General features: G+C 52.1%; 2 protein-coding genes across 7 annotated transcripts in view; both read right to left on the bottom strand.

The window, feature by feature from the left end:
- Positions 1 to 1,904, bottom strand: part of THOC5 (THO complex 5) — a 33,339-nt gene extending 31,435 nt beyond the window's left edge. The window contains exons 1-2 of one of the 6 annotated variants that reach the window (XM_029226230.1): positions 1,835 to 1,904; positions 289 to 444 (exon numbers count right to left, since the gene is read on the bottom strand). The gene's annotated coding sequence lies outside the window, so the exon portion shown is untranslated. The other 5 variants (XM_029226239.1, XM_029226244.1, XM_029226262.1 and 2 more) reach the window with 5 other exon arrangements.
- NIPSNAP1 (nipsnap homolog 1) lies at positions 911 to 17,923 on the bottom strand. The gene is made up of 10 exons (XM_029226279.1): positions 17,798 to 17,923; positions 10,170 to 10,297; positions 9,925 to 9,970; positions 9,579 to 9,673; positions 6,369 to 6,439; positions 6,083 to 6,223; positions 5,748 to 5,779; positions 5,302 to 5,396; positions 3,909 to 3,992; positions 911 to 2,257 (listed from the first exon to the last, which is right to left on the bottom strand). Exons 1-10 carry the CDS (start codon positions 17,893 to 17,895, stop codon positions 2,193 to 2,195), a joined length of 855 nt encoding a protein of 284 aa, XP_029082112.1. The 5' UTR covers positions 17,896 to 17,923; the 3' UTR covers positions 911 to 2,192.
- Between the last annotated feature and the right edge of the window lie 1,284 nt (positions 17,924 to 19,207).

Here is a 19,207-nt window from a genome sequence, read left to right as displayed (position 1 = left end):
CTGCCCCATAAGGCCTGACGATGCTGCAGCCACCATTTTCCACAGGAGGAAAGTGAGAGTGCGGCGCCGAGCGGCCGGGGTCCCCGGAGAATGAGGACGGAGAACCGGGTCAGACCCCAGGCCGGGGACGCCCTCGGGAGGTCCGCACACCAGTCCCAGCGCCCCCATCCCCACCCCAGCCCCACCCCGGTCCTCTCCTCACCACACCGCGCCCCGACCTGTCCCGGCCAGCGAGCCCCTTCCCGCGGCTCCCGCACCACAGAGAAGCGGAAGTAAGGAGCGGCCGACCGGAAGTGAGGCGTGGAGGCCGGAAGCGGAGCGCGAAGGGTCCCGACGCAGCCACCAAGCGGTGCGGGCGGCTGCTGGGCTGCGAGGGGTCTAGGAGATGGTGGCACCTGGGTTGTCTGGGCGGGTCCCAGCCGGCCAACAGCCTCACGCTGCCCTCTGAAACCAGGAAATCGAAGTTGCAAGGGCAAAGACTATGTGCCTCGTTCATTCTTTCCCCAGCGCCTAAAGCTATGCCCAGCAACTAGTAGGTGCTCGGCCAAGTATTTGTTGAATGAATTTGTCGAGAGCCCAAGATAACTCAAGAATGTAGTAGTGCCATGATTTGGACACTTGTGAATTTGCTTCCATAACCTGGATTCTTAACCACTGTCATACTCACCCGAACATCCCACACTAGCGAGAGCAGCAAGTCAAGGTGGGCATTAATCCCATCTTACCCCGCCTCTTTTCCCCCACAAGTTCATCCCCATTTTAGGCCCGATTTGCCCTAGGGCAGAGTCACAAATCTAATGCAGCATTTGACAGCTTCAAGTATTTTCTACCCCTGGTATGAATTGTACTGATGAGGTTCAGTAAATACTACTCATCTGAAGATAGAAACACTAATGTCCTGAATCCCTGGTTATGCAGTGTATTTCCTTCTGCCGTAGAAGGAGGCCCTCCCCAAAAGTAGCTCAGGGAACACAATAACCTCCAGTGGGGTAGATCAGCCAGGTGGACCTGTGAAGCTGGCCCTGCCTGGGGCACTTGGCAAATTTCCTTGCAGATGAAGAAAAGACACCATGGTTATAGTAAATATTTAACTGGTTCCATCAGTGACTCCACCACAAGTTTTCCTGAAACAGAGGCAGAATCAAGATACTCAGAAGTTCATGAGGTGTGGGGGTCACTGAGGAGGTCCCCAAAGTCACTGACCCCACTAAACACACCTGATGGCCCAGTGGAATGAGGGTTGGGCTGAGAGAATGTGAAGAGGGAGAAAAGGAACACGGGGTGAGGGAAATACGGGACCTAGTCCGTAGTTCTGCCTGCAGGAAGACAATAGGGAGGGCAGAAGACACTCCCTGCACAGAAGGGCTGTAACAACTTGTTCAAGTTCTCAACCTCATTATGTGGGAAGAAAGAGATGCACCTCTCTCCAACTGTCTTGTATTAGGAACCCCTCCCCAAGTGGTCTTCTGTCATCTCTGTTCTATCTTCCCAATTCTGTATTCCAAATTCTTCAGTGCAAACCCAAGTTCTGAGTTCTAAGTTCTACCTTCTGGGTTCCTGTTCCATTCTGCTTCCCTCCCCCAGCTCCTTCCCAGCTCCCATCCCTTTTCCCAGCCTTTCTGGGTGGAATATGTGGATGTCCTGCTGACTTAGCTAACTTGAGGGTTTTCCCTTTTGCTTCTTGAGGCAGTTCTAGGCTTTTCTCCAGCAGAAGGGACTTGGCTCAGACTGTCCACCAAGTGGGTGGCCCAGTAGAGACCAGGGAATTCCTGAGAGCCTGGCCTGGTCTGACCTCCTCCCTTCCCACCCCACCTCTAACCAATGGACACACTACCTTTTGTACAACTTAAGCAAAGCTGAGGATTTCCATGGTGATGATTATGGACTGGTGGCCTTGAGAAGAGGAATCTTGGGGAAAATGTGAAAAGACACAAAAGGTTGCTGTTCTTCATTCAGAGAAATTAACAACTGCTTCCAGCAAGGGGAACAGGTGTGCGGGGAAGGTGGGAAGGGTCTGGACAGGGCTGCGAGTCCTCAGAACCCCATCATCCTTCAGCTCCCCCTTCTCTGAGCTGAGCACTACTCCCAGAGTCCACAGAGTCTGAGAGAAAACCAAGACATCAGGGCTGGGATCTCCTCTGTCCATGGCTACCCTGAGGGAGAGCTGGGAGGAGGTGGAGGCAGCGGCAGCATCACTGGAGAGGTGAGATCTTCAAAGGGATCATGATCCGAGACTCCATGTGTCGAACCAGGGGGACTGCAGAGAGAGAGGCAGAGGTCACGAGGGGGCTGAGGTGAGCCAACCGCCCAAAACTAGCCCCTGAAGGAGGAGGAGGCCTGGGATGCTCAGACAGGGAAACCCCACTGCTCTCCTGGAATGGCCCATGGAGAGCGCCACATCTCCCAAACTGTGGGATATGAGGGGACTTAGGCTGTGATGAAAGGCAGCTTTTAAAATTTTTCATAATTGGGACTTCCCTGGTGGTGCAGTAGTTAAGAATCCGCCTGCCAGTGCAGGGGACACGGGTTCGAGCCCTGGTCCGGGAAGATCCCACATGCCGTGGAGCAACTAAGCCCGTGTGCCACAACTACTGAGCCTGCGTGCTGCAACTACTGAAGCCCACATGCCTAGAGCCTGTCCTCCACAAGAGAAGCCACCGCAATAAGAAGCCCGCGCACCGCAACAAAGAGTAGCCCGCGCTCGCCGCAACTAGAGAAAGCCTGCACGCAGCAACAAAGACCCAACACAGCCATAAATAAATAAATAAATAAATAAATAAATAAATAAATAAATTTATTAAAATTTTTTTTTCATAATTATGTATTTACTTCCTATGTATGTGAAAAAACAACCAGCATAGCTTAAAAGTGATTTCACAGATATTATTGCTTAGGACAAAGCTAGGTGAAGAACAAAACAGGGGGATTTAAAGGATGAGATCAAGAAAATAATTGTAGCAGAAGAAAATTGGCAGGACAAAAGCTGTGAGGGTGTCCTCAAGGGGCTAAAGTTTGAAAAACACTGATTTAGTTCAACTGACTCATTTTACAGGTGGGGACACTGCAGCTCAGAGTGGGTCACCCCAAGGTCACCAGAAGGTCAGACTCTTTCCTCCTGCTCAGTGCAGTTAAACTTTACCATGCTTACAAATTACCTACAGTTCTCGTTCAAGTGCAGATCTTGATTCAGTGCGGGGAGGTAGGGGGTTGAGATTGGGCATTTCTAACAAGCTTCCAGGGGATGCTGACACTGTCATTTGGGACCACACTTGGAAGAGCGAGGCTCCCGCTAACTCCTTCAGGAGATGCATTCTCCCACACACCAGCTGGTAAGTGTGGAAGCTCAGCTGTAAGTTCCTTAGGGGCAGGGCATTCTCTGCCTCCCAACTCCCACCCACCACAGTCCCTGGTACACAGTGAGTGCTCACCCAGCACCTACTGACTCCAGGTGGTTCCCAGGGGTCCCTGCAAAGTGGCAAATGCTGTAGGCAAAAAACTTGCTCGAAAAAATTGACTGTGCGCCTCCTCTGCGCCATAGTCTAGGCCAAGCACTTTTCATAAATTAGCTTCTCCAGCCCTCTGAGGGAGGCTTTCTCACCATTGCCACCTTACAGATTGAAAACAGCATCAGTGAGGTGAAGAACCAGGCCCAAGGTCACACTGTGTGCTCAACTACAACACTTCTCTGAGGCAGGGACCACCTGGCTGTGTTATTGCCCCTTAGGGCACTCACCCAGGACAGCCTGCATCCCGGGGAGCATGGCACCAGGACAGGAACCTACTAACTCATTGTCCTGAAAGTGAGTTCTCCATCACGAGAGGTAATCAAACGAGGTCAGATCTACTTGCAGAGGGGATTCCATCCTCAGATAGGGCTCTTGGCAGATGACCTCAGAGGAGGTGCTCACCTGTGTAGTAGACATTTTCGTCCCAGCCCCTCTTCCTCCAGGCAGCATTTCTGGTCTCCTCCCGAGACTGCAGGTCTTTATAGGCTGTGGGGGGAAGGCATAGGCTCATTCCTGAGGCACAGAGGATCTGAACCTGTACCCAGCACAAGGCCCTCCTTCCGGTGCCCCAAACCCTGCCCTGCTGTCTCTTCCTCCCCAGATGCCTCCAACTGTTAGCAAACACTGTCTGCTTTGACAATCTCATCCAATCAGTACATTTCTTGTGTATTTCCAGCCCAGAACTCTCCCTTGAGCTCTAGACTCGACTATCCAGTGTCCACTTGACATTTCCACTCAGATGTGTCAGTGTCTCAAATGTAACACTTCTAAGGACCAAAAGTACACTCCTGACTCTCCAACCTGCTCCTCCAAGGGTCTCAGTAAGCAATACAGAGCTGCTCAAACAGGAGTCTTGGTGTCCTAGGGTCCTCTCTCCCTCCCCCACCCCAGACAGACAATTCATCCACCAGTCCGATTGGTTCCACCTCCAGATCAAAGAATCTGTGGACTTCTCAGCATCCTCACTGTCACCACCTTAGGCCAGGCCACCATCCTCTCCCCCCTGAGCTACTGTAACCATCTCCTGATGCCCCACATCCTCTCTTGCTCCCCTACAAAGTGCTCCCAACAAAGCACATGGCAGCCAGAGGAACCATTAGAACACAAATCAGGTCATTTCATGCTGCTTGAAACGCTGCAGCAGTCGCCCGCTGAAGTTAGAATAAATCCCAGGAATTCCCTGATGGTCCAGTGGTTAGGACTCTACACTTCCAGTGCAGGGGGATCAGGTTCGATCTCTGGTTGGGGAACTAAGATCCCTCAAGCCTCGCGGTGCAGCCAAAAAAAGAAAAAAAAGAGAAAAAGAAAAAGAATAAATCCCAACTCATCTCATCCCCATGGCCTGCAAGACCTAGTCTAACCTGGTCGATCCACATCTTCCCACTCTCTTCCCCACTCCCTCCACACAGGCCTCCTTTGCACTCCTCAAAACCCTGAAGGCCTTTCCCCGCCGCAGGGCCTTTGCACGTGTTGTTCCTCTACTTGGAATACCCTTCCCTGGCAATTCATAGCTGACTCCTCATCCTTTAGCTGAGCTTACATTTCACCTCCTTAGAGAGGCGTTCTAGTCTATCTAAGCCAATGAAACTTCCCATATTTTTCTTCATTATTTCTCCCTCTCTCTTTATGATTTGTAATAATCTGAAATTATCTTTTTTGTTACTTTATGTCTGAGGTGGTATCTCCCTCTGCTGGAATGTAAGCTCCACAAGGGCCCTAATGTATTCGCATTGTTGACATGGACTGAGAGTAGAGAAAGGGGGCCACAGAGGGTCCTGGAGGGTCCCCAGCCTACCCCAGAGATGGTGCACAACGTAGAGCTCTCCTATCTGCGAGAAGAAGCCGCCCACTGCCTCCTGGTTCTCCTGCCGGTACTTGATGGCCCGAGCCCTGGGAATGGCAGAAAAGTGTGGGGCAGAGGCCAGGGCCGGTGCAAAGGGCCCTCCGGGGTGTTCCCAGGCTGGTTTCTCAGTTACACATCAAGGGAGGAACCTGAGGTAGGGCCCTTGGCTCTCAGAAATGATCAGGGACCAGGGTGACGGAGGTGCAGCCGCTGGCTGGGTGTTCTACCACAGTGGTCTAGAGAATCCTCACCCCCCTGGTTGGATCATCACCATCTCCTGGAGATGGCATGGAGGATGATGGGTTCCCTGCTACAGGGCCCTGGGAAAGGTGGTCCACCAGGGGCCTTGATGGGGCAGGTGGGCAGGGTACCCCCAACTCCCCAGAACCACCACTCACCAGTTGTTCCCCCATTCGATCATGGTTCCCGGCTGAAAGAGAACCAGAGCAGAGGAGGCGAATGAGCCCCCTTCTGGTATTTCAAGCATCACTGTCGGGTGGGGATGGGAAACTGTCATGTCTCTGCAGCTCCTGGGGCCGCTTCACCTTATTCATGGGGCCCTGACCCACGCCCGGGTGTGCACGTGTGCACACATGCACACACACCTCTGTTCTGGAGCCAGAAGCCCCAATCTAGGTGCTGGGGCACCAGGCCCACCCACCTCAGGGTATCAGGAAAGCAGCACTGCTGCAGGAAGGGTGGGAGACAGGCGGGGAGCTGGCGGGGGAGGCACCTTGAGCTTGTACGTCCTCAGCTCGTAGATGTTGGGGCCGTCTCTAGGCTGTGGCTCGTTCCAGAAGCTGAACTCGAGGAGCAGCTGGTTCCTCCTGGACAGCAGCATCTGGCTCCGCTCCTTTCGGAACTCTAGGTACTCCTGCGGGCATGGTGGTTTGGGCACGGCATCCAGGAAGTGCCCCGGCCCCATCAGTGTGTCCCACAGGGTGACGGAGGCAGCCCCCAGCACAGGGCTGAGCCAGAACCAGCATCTGGAGAGGTTTGCCGAGTGTATGCCAACATACCTTGTTGTTTTTGAGCTTGTTCATGCAGTCCATGAGGGCTGGGTAGCCACCTGAGAATCGCCACAGGTGCACTGTTTGGAGGCAGGGAGGACGGTACAGGTCAGGGGGCTGCGGGGACCCTGCCCTGCTTACCCCGAGGCTGGTTAGGTGTGTATGTAAAAGGGGAGGCTCCAGTCTGGTTCCCTATAGCACCAGGACTCTCTGAGTTCCCTCTGCCTTGGTGGGGGCAGCTCTAGGCAGGGGGAAAAGCCAGACACAAGACCCGGAGACCTAGGTTTGAGGTGCAGCTTTGCCAGGTGGCCTTTGACCCCTCTAGGACTCAATGTCCTCATCTTGAAAATGAGAATAACGCTCCCACCCAAACTTCTTTAAGTAGCAACAAGAAGATCAGACATGAACTTGTACCCTAGGAGCTGCGCATGCATAAAGCAGACCACCAGGCCTGTGAGGGACAGGCTGGGCCAAAGGAAGGGGTAGGTCTGATGGGCAGAGATGGATGACTCCAAAACACTGAATTAAAGGAAAAAAGCTAAGGAACAGAACAGCATGTGAGGTATGGTACCACGTGTGTTTAGAGGGGGAAAAACATATCCAGAGATGCTGGTCTATGTACCACCTCTTGATGGCGAGCCATCGAGATTGTGACAGGAGATGCCCTTGGGGCAAAGAACTGAGGCCTGGGGTTCACAGGCAGGAGGGAGGCTTACTTTTCATTGCAAACTCTTTGTACCGTTTGCACATTTTATCACAGTCTCTGTACTGGGTTAAATAGTGTCCTCCACCCCCACCCCCGAATTCATGCCAACCCAGAACCTCAGAATGTGACCTTATTTGAAATAGGGTCTTTCTAGTGGTACTCAAGCTAAGGTGAGGTCATATTGGGTTGGCCCTAACTTCAATGACTGATGTCCTTATAAGAAGAGGGAGACTTGGACACAGAGGGCAACACCACGTGAAGACAGACACCCAGGGAGAACACCACGTGACTAAGGAGGCAGAGATTGGCGCAATGCATCTGTGAGCCAAGGAGTGCCAAGGATTTCCGGCCACCACTAGAAGCTGGAAAAGGCAAGAAAAGATTCTCCCCTAGAGCCTTTGGAGGGAGCATGCCCCTACCGACACCTTGATTTCAGACTTCTGGGCTCCAGAACTTGAGAGAATAGATTTCTGTTGTTTTAAGCCCACCAGTAGTTGGTACTTTTTACAGCAGCCCCAGGAAAACCCTGATACACCTTCCAGTAATAAAGAAACCTAGTCTGTGTGCAAGAGAAGGAACAGTCTTGTCATGCTTGGGAGCATGGCTGGGGCCAAGGGAGCAAGGTCCCTGAAAGGTCAATCGGGCAGGCTAAGGCTGAGAGCATTTGGCTGGCCAGTGGCTTGGCATTTCAGACTCTTGTTACTTATCCCCAGCTGGTCGCTCACCTGCCTTTTGACTCCATCTCTGCCTTGATTTTCCCACTTGCAAAATGGTCTGACCCTATGGTTTAAAGGCCTCTTTCCCAAGGGAAACAGCAAAAGTACTGTACGGATGGCAGTCGATTAAGACCAGGAATGCTGACCTGTGGAAGAGGCATTAGCCTAATTCTAGGGGCCAAGAGGTAAAAGTTACAAGCAGGGCATCCAAGGCCCATGAGAAGAAAGAATTTTCTAACAATGATAGTGGTCCATCTAGACGATGGACTGGAGGTTTTTTACAAAAAACCCGAATCTACAAATTCATTAAAATGTAGATTCCTGAGCCCTACTCCCAGGGGGTGGCTCAGTGGATCTGCTCCCCAGATGATTCTACATAGGGGACAACCCCTCGAGATGCACAAAATAGAGGACATGCTTTAAAATTCACGCTCCCTTCCTCAAAGTTAATTTCTCTATTAGCAGATACTTAGAAGAATCCAAGAAGTACTGCTGCAACTGATTAGGTTGTACCTAAAATGGGGAAACTGTAGGGGCTGGAATGGAAGACAGCTTTTCTCCTACCCCACTATTAATGTGTCAGTGATTGTTACTGAAACAGAATAAATGATTATGAGAATCTACCTAACTGCAGATCACAGATTTAAAAACCAAACAAACAAAAAAAACACATACAATTATCAGGGTAGTTGAAGGATAAGTTGGCTTGTGTGGTAGTGAGCTCCCCATAGCTGTGAGTGTTCAAGGGAAGCATAGAGGACCCTCTATCAAGGCTGCACCAGAGGAGCTCCCTGTGCTGTATGCAGTCTAATCAGCACTGTCCAAAAGGACTTCCTCCTATGATGGAAAAGTTCTACTGCTGTGCCATCCAAGACAGTAGCCACGAGCCACATATTTCTATCAATGGGCACTTGAAATGTGGCTAGTATGATTGAGGAACTGAATTTTTCATTTTATTTAACTTTACCCAATTAAAATTTAAGTAGCTACATGTGGTTAGTGGTTACTTTGCTGGACAGTGCAGATCTAAATGCCAAGGCCCCTGTAAGTGGCTGGGATGCTGTGAGTGAACCAAATTCATGTGTGGGTCCTCAAAGCTGGTGCCAACTGAGGTGGGCATGTTGGGGTGGGATGGGGCATGCTTGGGGTACCCCTGGGAAGCTGTAAGGAACCAGCTCAGACAAGAGTCCCTTTTATTCCACAAATATGTACGGCATACCGGGGGTTCAGTGGTGAAGAAAGGCAGGGCCCCCGCCCTCCCGGAACTCACCACCTCCACGGGGAGACAGACAGAACAAGGTACATGATCAGGGCTGTGGAGAGGCAAGTCCTGGGGGCTGGGGAGCCAGGAGAGGTGCCTCACCCAGCTGGGGTGGAGGGAATCAGGGGAGGCTTCCAGGAGGAGGTGATGTCTACACCAAAATAAAAGGTGAGTAGAGGAGTGAGCCAAGTAGAGGAGGCAAAGGAGAAAGAATGCTTCAGGCTGACGAAACAGCATGAACAAGAGCATGGAACTAGAGGGAGAAACTATCCATCTGAAGAACAGAAAGGAGTCCTGGGTGGGATGGTGCAGCGAGCAGGAGGACGTGGCGAGACAAGGCTTGACGCTGGGCAGGGAAGGGCTCAAGAGCCTCGTGGGGCACCCCAAGGGCAGAGGGAGCCGCCACAGATGTTTGGGCAGGAGAGTGAGCTGACGGGGGCTGCACTTAGAAAGACCCCTCTGGGTGCCGCTGCAGAGGGAGTGGAGGGCAGCCACCTGGGCTGGGCAGCAGTGGCGCTGGGGGGTGGACAGCTCACCTGCCTGGTCCTGCTCCCCGTACCATGTGTTCCAGTTGCCCACGAGTGAGCAGGGGTAATCCTCATCCAGGTGCAGCTTGGGCAGCACAGCTTCCCTGTGGGAGGGGCACAGAGAAGGGGGAGGGCTCACACCAGCCACCAGAGCCCTTGAGATGAGGCTTCCAACTCAGGCCCGCAGAGTTGGGCCTCAGTCTCCCCATCTCTAAGATACAGAGGCTGCACGAGAGGACGTGTGGCTCTGAAATCTACACCCCCCTGGATTTCTGCATGGAGAACAGGGCTTGGATAGAGGTCCCCACCCAAGCAGGGACTGGGACATGAGGGTTAGGGGTTAGGGTCAGCTCACGTCAGGCTGTTGTAGGCATCCAGATACTCGGGCTTCACATTGTGAACTGCAACAGAGGATAGAGAGCAGGAGGTGAAGCGAGGGGGAGCAGGGTGTCTGTGGGGAGCTGTGCTGGGGGTAGCCCCACAGGGCGTGGGCTTCCAGGACAGCTCGGGATGTCCCAGACCCTCTCAAGTCCCAGCCAGAGCCTTGCAGGCCCCCAGAGGCCCTGGGAGGGCGGGCTGGCCAACTCAGCAGCCACTCACACTGGATCTTGTAGAGGTTGCTGGTCTCCTTCTTGGACAGCAGGGTGGAGTGGGCGTCCTTCCGGGGATCCACCTTGTGTACGAACAGAGAACGGAACCAGCTGCCTTCATTGTCCTTGGAATAGAAGCTGCGGGACAGAGTTCAGGGGGGGCCTGCTTACATCTGCTCAGATGCCTTGCTCCCCAATGCTAGTGACACACATTTCTGGGAATGAAGCCATGGAATCCCATGGCAGCTCCAGAAGATGTCATACCATTGGAGCCAGCTGTGCACAGCTGGTCCTTTCTACAGAGATCCTGGCTCCCCAGTTCACTTCTTGAAGCTCTGCAGAGCCTCAGGAGGCCAGGAGAGGCAGCCCCACCTCCCGCCTCTCTCTCCAGCCTCCCTGCCTCCAATTCACCCCTTTCCAAGAGGTCCTCCACTTGGACCACACAACTGCATCCCTTGCCAAGAGGATCAACCCCGCACCCATCTTGCCTGATGTCCAAAGCCCATGACAGCCCAACCTACCTTGGCAGCCTCCCATCCTGTCCATCCCTAACCTGTGTGTCCCACTCTCCAGCTATGCTTCTCCCTGAACCCACCAGGCTCTTTCACTCTGTGCTTTCTTTGCAATTTCTGTCCCCTCTGACGAGAGGGCTGCACTCACCGTCCTCCCTGGTGCTCACACTACACCTGGCCTGTGCCCAATCCCAGCCCCACAAATGGAGAGCCCAAGACAAGCACACTTTGTCCTTGAGGAGGTCACAGTCTGCTGGGAGAAGTGGACCTTGGAACACAGTTACAGCCAGAGGTCTCTGGGAGAGCCCAGATGTGTGAGCCTGAACTTGGCCTCTGGAAGTCTGGGTTGGCTCTCCAGAGGAGGTGATCTGGCCAGTCTCCAAATCTCCAGGGCTGATTTGGCAGATAAAGGCAGGTAGAGGGGGTCAAAGGCATCACAAGGCAAGATTCATTCACTCATCCAGCCAACACTTAACTGACAAATATCTGCCCTGTGCACATGGCTATGTTGCTGTGAGAATGAATGAATGAATGACGTGCCTTGTTCAGAGCAGCAGGGGGACCAACCACCAGGTCCTGCCAGATCATAACTGCACTCCCCACACAAGGTCCCAGCAGGGGTGGGGATTACTTTTAGGCTGCCAAATGTGGTAAATCATCTTACTTAACAGCAGTGGTGCAGCTTGTAGCCAGGACTGAAACACTAGCCTCCCGCTGGATGATTTCTAGCCAAGCAGCCTGGCAGTGGGGGCCCCATCAGCAAGTCCTCTCCTTTTGCAAGCCTTTTCTGTGGCTAGGATAAACGTTTTGTAAATCAAAGTATTGCTTTTTTCCAAAATATGGAGCAAGTACTGGGACTGATAAAATTTAAAAAGCATCTTAAAGTGGTGAAATATTTGTATAAGCATAGAGAAAGATAAGTAACAATCCGTCCCAGACTGCTTTTTGTTGGTTGGTTGGTTGGTTGGTTGGTTTTTGGCCACGTCAAGCAGCCTGCGGGATCCTAGTTCCCTGACCAGGGACTGAACCCTGGCCACAGCGGTGAAAGTGCCGAGTCCCAACCACTGAACTGCCCAGGAACTCCCAGTCCCAAACTGTTAATACTGCTTACCTGGGAGAGGGAAGAGGAAGATGGTTAAACTTTTCGTTATTCATTATAACTTTTTGTAAAGGTAAGAAAAACTGTTTAAAGTATTTCCAAATTCATAGGCTTTCTATCATTTTGTGTGGTTTTGCTTCATTAACAAAAAACAGACAGTTATCATCAGATGGTCGATGTAGTTTGTGAAAAATTTGGGACCAGAATAAGGGAGCCTCACTATGGCTAACGTTGGCTGAGGATATCCTCTGTGCCAGGGACCTGTGATCAGCTTAACATGATCCCGCTGAATCTATGTAAGGATATCATAATGTTGATATTATTAATTTCAAGATGAGAAAATAGAAGGTCGGAGGTGGGAGGGTTAAGAAACTTGTCCCCAGGTCACATAGCAAATCAGGGACAGAGAGCTCAGGAAAGAACCCAGATCTCTTTCCTCTATAGTCAGCCCCACCTCAGATCTGGCACCAACCTGGGGAACTAGCATCAGGTAGATACTGTGAAGAACCAGGTGTTTTTAACAAAGCCACGGCAGAGGGACCTGACCTTTGGTCTGAATGTAGAGAGGCTGCTTCCGCTGGAAAGGGTGGTGACAGGGAGGGCAGCCACTCCTACTATTTGTCAACCAAGACCTTTGCTCCAAGGACTGGGCTTTGAGTAATTTATTAACATCAGCACTGACCAAGATAAACAGCCAAGTGGCCAGCCCTGAAGAGAGAGCCTGGGACCCTGGGGGCTGGGGAGTGAGGGGGTCCAGGAGCTCTGATGGGCTCCCATCTCCTCCCACCACTGTCTAATCTTTCCTGCCTCTGGGTCTCCGTTTCCCCACGTGCAAAAAGAGCAGGGTAGAGCAGCCTATCTCTAAAGATCTTTTCTACAAGTCCCAAGAATATCCCAGGGTAGGGTCTGAACTTGAAGCTAGCATCCGAGGGTTCACATTTTCAAGAGTTCAAATTTCACTCCCTCAATGAAATCACAACATTCTCCTGTCCCTGAACTCCCCAACTCTTCTCACCCTGCTCTCTATTTTTCTGTAGCTCCTTCTAACACGTTATAGAATTTTTTTGTTTATTATGTGCCTTGTTTATTGTCTCCCACTAGAAGCAGAGCCCCAGGAGGATAGGGATCTTGTCTGTCTCGTGTATCCCTGCTGTATCCCCAGTGCCTGGAAAAGTGTTGGGGACGTGGCACATGCTCAGACCACATTTGGGGAATGAGTGCAGGCGTGTGGGGGGACACGGGTGCATGAAAATGATGAAATCTGAGAGGTAAGAAAGGAGAGAAAGTGTGGACCTTGGCTCAGAGTGTGGACTCAGGACTCAGGGGCCCTTTCCATCCCCACCACCACCAGCAGAATTAGTGCTTAAGAACACAGGCTCTGGACAAATCCAGGACTAATCCCAGCCCAGCGTCATCTCTCTGAACCTCATTTACCTCATCCATAAAATAAGAGCAGTAGGATTGCCTTGTAGAGAATGGGGCAGACACGGCAGTGCAGCTAATATCACTCTTCCTACCTAACTTCCTAACTGAGCTCCTGCCTCCCATTCTTTCCCTTTTTTCCTAACCTGCCCATCAATTTTGTAATGCACCATGGTTGTGATGCTATTCGTCCACTTGAAAATCTTCTATGGATCCCTACTGCCCATAAAACAAGGCTGGATGTCTCCACTTGGGATTCTAGCTCTAATCTATTTTGCCAAGCTTTCCAGAGTCAGTTCCCCATTTTTTTTTTTTTTTAATTTTTATTTATTTATTTTTTTGGCCGCCCCACGCAGCATGTGGGATCTTAGCTCCCCGACTGACCGGGGACTGAACCCATGGCCCCAGCAGTGGAAGTGCAGAGTCTTAACCACTGGACTGCCGGGGAAGTCCCCAATTCCCTCTTAAATTTGGTGACCACAGAGCCACGATTCCCTATTGTTAGCAACACCTGAGAACGTGTTAGAAGTTTTCAGGCCCCATCCCAGCCCTACTGCGACAGAAGCTCTGGGGGTGGGCCTAGCAATCTGGGTTTTAACAAGCCTGCCAAGGGATTCTGATGCACAATCAGGCCCGCAAATCACTGCTCTAAGGCAGTTCCAACTTTCTTTCTTTCCTTCTTTTCTTCATGTAATCTCAGTAAATCATCCCAGAAACACCAAAGAGTCTGGTATCTAAACTATATTAAGAATATATTAAGCCCCAAGGGTGGGGCTTCCCTGGTGGTGCCGTATTAAGAACCCGCCTGCCAATGCAGAGGACACGGGTCCGAGCCCTGGTCCAGGAAGATTCCACATGCTGCGGAGCAACTAAGCCCGTGCGCCACAACTACTGAGCCTGTGCTCTAGAGCCCGCGAGCCACAACTACTGAGCCCTCATGCCACAACTACTGAAGTCTGCACGCCTAGAGCCCAAGCTCTGCAACAAAGAGAAGCCACTGCAATAAGCCCGCGCACCGCAATGAAGAGCAGCCCCCGCTCGCTGCGACTAGAGAAAGCCGGCGCGCAGCAATGAAGACCCAATGCAGCCAAAAAATAAAATAAATTAAATAAATTTAAAAAAGAAAAAGAAGAATGCCCCTTAGGACTAGAAAAACCAGTTCAACCCTTTCCATAAACACATCTCTCCTGGGACTTCCCTGGAGGTCCAGTGGTTAAGACTCTGTGCTTCAGGGAGCTCAGCTGGGTGCTCTGTGATGACCTAGATGGGTGGGATGGCTGGGGGGCTGGAGGGGGGGCAGGGAGGGAGGTCCAAGAGGGAGGGGATATATGTATACATATAGCTGATTCACTTCATTGTACAGTAGAAACTAGCACAATATTGTAAAGCAATTATACTCCAATTAAAAAAAAAAAAAGACTGTGCTTCCACTGCAGGGGGCACAGGTTAGATCCCTGGTCAGGGGAACTAAAATCCCACATGTGGGGCTCGGCCAAAAAAAAACCAAAAAAAAAAACCTCTCCTATTTCGCCCTCAGCCCCTCCATCATTTTCATGTGAATATGTCTCGTCTCCCCAGCCACACCGGAAGCCCAGAGCTGATGTTCTCCACCCCTCAAGGTAGCAGCACAATGCTTTTAGCATGGGAGTTGCTCAGTAAATATCTGTCCCAGATGAGAACTTCTGAGACACATTTGCACTCTCAATAGGGATCAACGATCTGGTGCCTCACCACGTGAAAATGCTCTGGAATGTTCTAGATTGATATGCTAGGAAGTTTGGCTCTGTGCACATTCCTGAAACACTCTTCTGTTTTGAGTTGGCTGAAAGGGGCCACAGGACTCTCCTGGTGGCGCACTGGTTAAGAATCTGCCTGCCAATGCAGGGGACACTGGTTTGATCCCTGGTCTAGGAAGATCCCACATGCCGCGGAGCAATTAAGCCTGTGCGCCACAACTACTAAGCCTGCGAGCCACAACTACTGAGCTCACGTGCCACAACTACTGAGGCCCACGTGCCTAGAGCTCGTGCTCCACAACAAGAGAAGCCACGGCAATAAGAAGCCCATGCACCACAATGAAGAGTAGCCCCTGCTTGCCGCAACTAGAGAGGGCCCACACGCAGCAATGAAGACCCAACACAGCCAAAAATAAATAAATAAATAATTAAAAAAAAAAAAAAGAATCCGCCTTCCAGTGCAGGGGACATGGGTTTGAGCCCTGGTCCGGGAAGATTCCACATGCGGAGCAACTAAGTCTGTGTACCACAGCTACTGAGCCCGCGTGCCACAACTACTGAAGCCCATGTGCCCTAGAGCCTGTGTGCCGCAACTACTGAGCCCACACGCTGCAACTACCGAAGCCCGCGCGCCTAGAGCCTGTGCTCCACAACAAGAGAAGCCATGGCAATGAGAAGTCCGCGCACTGCAACGAAGAGCAGCCCCCGCTCTCCACAACTAGAGAAAGCCCGTGCGTAGCAACGAAGACCCAATGCAGCCAAAAATAATAAATTAAAAAAAAAAAGGGGCCACATTTCTGCTTATCGTTCCTGAAGTGTGTCTTTAGAAGACAAACCGGAAGAACTAAAGTTCTGTTAATGAGAGCATTACTGATGCAGCGGTAGCAACTGCTGTGTACTGAGCACTTTCTATGTGCTGAGAACTGATCCTCACAATATGTTCTTGAGAAAAATGAGGCTCAAAAACAAAATAGAGAAAAATGCGGCTCAGAGATGTACCAGGCCTTATTCGAGAACAATTAATCAATGGCCAAGAGGATTCCAATCCAGGTCTATCCGATTTCAAAGCCCACACTGTCTATACCCCAGTGGCCCCCAAAGCTCACAGGCCAGAGGGCCCCTCTAGTGACTCCAGAGAGATATGGGGCAGATGGAGGGTCGGCAGGATTCCCAGGTATCCAAGGTGGGACCAGGGAGTAAGTAACTTTGAAGTAGTCCTTTAGGGACTTGATAAGTATTAATCCAAGTACCTGCACAGCAATCCTACGAAAAACACCAGGCAGGGATCTCCATCCCCACTTTACAGAGAAGGAAACCAAGGAACCCAGAGGTTCAGTGCCCCATCCAAGGTTAAGGAGTGGATTAAGTGAGGAGCAGCAGGCTGCCTTAATGTCCCACGCTCCTTTTGTGGCCTCTGGCTATTCGCCACACAAATGGCTTTACCACCAACAAAATTTGTAGCCCTGGGGCAGTGTGGTCCCGCCCCCAGCTTCCATTTCCTTATCTGGAAAACAAGGGGCTCACAGGAGGTGATCTCCCCAAAGCCCCTTCAGCCCTGACATCTCCGGGGCTCATGAAGAAATTGCTTGAGACACAGGTTTGGGCGAGCGGCAACATTTGCAGCAAATTCATCAGGGGCTGGGTACGTCGCACACATGGCCTTGTTAATCCTCAACAACTCTATGAAATACATCCTACTTTATCACCCCCATTTTACAGATTAGGAATCTGAGACTTCAAGAGGCCAGGTGACTCATGCAAGGTCACCCCACTGAAAAAGGCTGAGTTAGATGTGCTGGTGCCGGGCAAACTCTAGGCTCTCTCCATGTTATCAGCTTTCTCCCCAATTACTGGGCAGTCAGGTTGGGGGCACATGCCTGGCTCCTCTTTCCCAGCCTCCCCTGACCCCCACTGCACAGCACTCTAGATCATCTCACAGCAAAGCCTAACAGAACTCTGCAGCTTCATGCCTGCACTGCTGGGCAGCACAGACCCCTCCTTTCCACAGGTGGGGGGACAGGTGTCCTCACTTCTTTGGCCAATGTTCTTGAGCATACACTGTTGTGAGCCCTGTGCCAGGGGCTGGGGAAACAGAAATATGAGGTGATGCTCTAGTGGCAGGGACAGGCAAGTGTGTACAGGGTAGTAAGAGCAGAGATGGGGGAAGTACAGGGTACTAGAGACGGAGTCAGGGAGGCCCAGCCCTGCCTCAGCCCAGAGCAGGGACCAAACAAAAGCCCAGGCCCAGCCCATGGCCCAGCCAGCCTCCCTCTCCCAGGAGGCCACCAGTTGTGGTGCAAAGAGCACAGGGGTGTCAGGAGGCCTGGGTCCAGACCCAGTGTCGCCACAGGATGGCAGGGGGAGTGACCTTGGGCAACTCCCATCCTTTCTCAGGCCTCCTTTGCCCCATTTCTACTGTTCAGGATTGGAGGGCAAAGGATCTGTGCAGCCACGGCCTTTAGGGATCTCCCATTGCTCCCCATATCTCTTACCCCCAGAACTTCCGGAAGGAGGTGCTGCCTCTCCTAGAAGCCCCCAGGGGGACTATCTCACAATCACCGCAAAGGCCTGGGAAGGGGCCACTCCTCCTGCCCTCTGACAGCTCCCACTCCCCAGGGCCCAGGACCCGCCCCTCTCATTCACCCTACCCTTCATTCTTAGCCCAGAGCCAGGCACCCAATAGGACAAAGACCCTGCGCATACCTTTCCCACCTCCCCCGTTCTTTGACCAGACCTCCTCCCCATGGCTCCGCTTCTAACCACTAGATTACAAGCCCGAGTCTCTGCCCATCCCCCAAGCCCAGACCCGGGCCCCCACGCGTGCACCCCCCACGCGCGCCGCCCCCGCCTGGCCCGGCCCGCCTCATACCGCGCTGCAGCCACAGCCGCAACGTCCCGGCCCCCGGGCCCCGGGCGCCCCAGCAGCCGCCGAGCCGCCGCAGAGATGCTGCACAGACGCGGAGCCATGTTGGAGCGCTGCTGATTGGAGGAAGGCCCCGCCCCCGAACCCGGCGGCGGAGGCGGAACGTGAGTAAGCCCCGCCCCACCTGGTAGCCCGCCCCCTCTCCACCCAGACAGGTGGGTGTAGTCCCTGTGCATTCAGCAACTTAGATGCTGGGCAGAAGTCCGGATTCTTGTCCTCTGAGGCTCCTCTGCAACCCTGCTACAGACTTGCTCTGTGACCTGGAGCAAACCCTTTGCCCACTCTGGGCCTCGGTATCCACCCCGGTAAAATGGGAGCATTGAACAATAATACCAGGGGTTCTTAACGGGGCACTCAAGGATGAGCGGCAGAGGGCGAGTAAGCCCCCTGAAATCATATACAGTTACGTGCGCCTGTGCGTTCCTGGGCGGGGGTGGGGTGGGGTGGGGGCGGCACAGGTAGCGTTTATCACATTATGAAAGGAAAACCCCCTAACGATTTAAGACAGATGGACAAGGCTCTGGGTTGCAGGGACACTTTCTCTCTATCATCTCCTTTTCCCTTTCCATCCGCCCCTACTATCGCTGCCTGGGCCTCCTGGGGCCCCATGCCCTTCTCCTGCTCTGCCCAGGTCTTGTGCCTAACTTCCAAACTAGTCTCCTCTCGGCCCACAATCCCCCAGGTCACAGACCTTAGCAGGAGCAGAGGGCCTGCCGACCCCACAGGGGGGCCCAGGAGCCTAATAACTTCCAGAGAGACTGTATGTGTAAAAGAATGTCCACCCACTGAGGCTGACGCTGACGGTCAGCGTGGTGTGCCTGGGGTGGAGGAGTGAGGACAGGCTTTGATTTTGTGATTCCTTCAGCAAATATTGAGTCCACGTGGCTAGGCCATGTGGTTAACTCTGAGACACCAAAGGCGGCCAGAACAACAATCCCCCAGCCCTCTTGGAACTTAAGGCCTGGCCAGGGAGACAAAAATCTAACTGGTACTAACCTCCTGGGCAGAGGCCTTAGGCCTACCCCTCCCCTCCCCTCTCCTGCCTGACATACTAAATATTTACTGAATAAGTGAAAAATATACACAAAAATATTTTTTGCCAACTGTGATAGAGGCTATGAAGAAGTATGTGGAGCTATGAGGACTTATAATGGGGAGCGGGAAAGAGAAAATTCGAGGTCCTATATAGACTTTGAGGGTCAATGATAACTTCTATAAGGAAGTGAGGCTTGAACTATGATTTTTTTTCTTGTGTTTTCTAAAGTTGCTACAATGAACATGTGTTCTTTGCATGATTTATTTTAAAAGGATACTGTATATCATCATGTTAAATAAAAAACCGAAATCAACTGTTAT

Source organism: Monodon monoceros, unplaced genomic scaffold (assembly GCF_005190385.1).
Source record: "Monodon monoceros isolate NGI ecotype Baffin Bay Population unplaced genomic scaffold, NGI_Narwhal_1 Super_Scaffold_1, whole genome shotgun sequence".
Lineage (NCBI taxonomy): Eukaryota > Metazoa > Chordata > Mammalia > Artiodactyla > Monodontidae > Monodon > Monodon monoceros.
This window is presented reverse-complemented; position numbering and strand designations above follow the sequence as displayed.

Excerpts from the sequence above, each read along its gene's own strand:
- NIPSNAP1 (XM_029226279.1), bottom strand. The coding sequence starts at position 17,895 with ATGGCTCCGCGTCTGTGCAGCATCTCTGCGGCGGCTCGGCGGCTGCTG. Across the intron at positions 10,298-17,797 it reads GCGGCTGTGGCTGCAGCGCG|CTTCTATTCCAAGGACAATG; the intron begins GTATGAGGCGGG and ends TCTGTCCCGCAG. Across the intron at positions 5,397-5,747 it reads ATCGAATGGGGGAACAACTG|GGCTCGGGCCATCAAGTACC; the intron begins GTGAGTGGTGGT and ends TGCCATTCCCAG.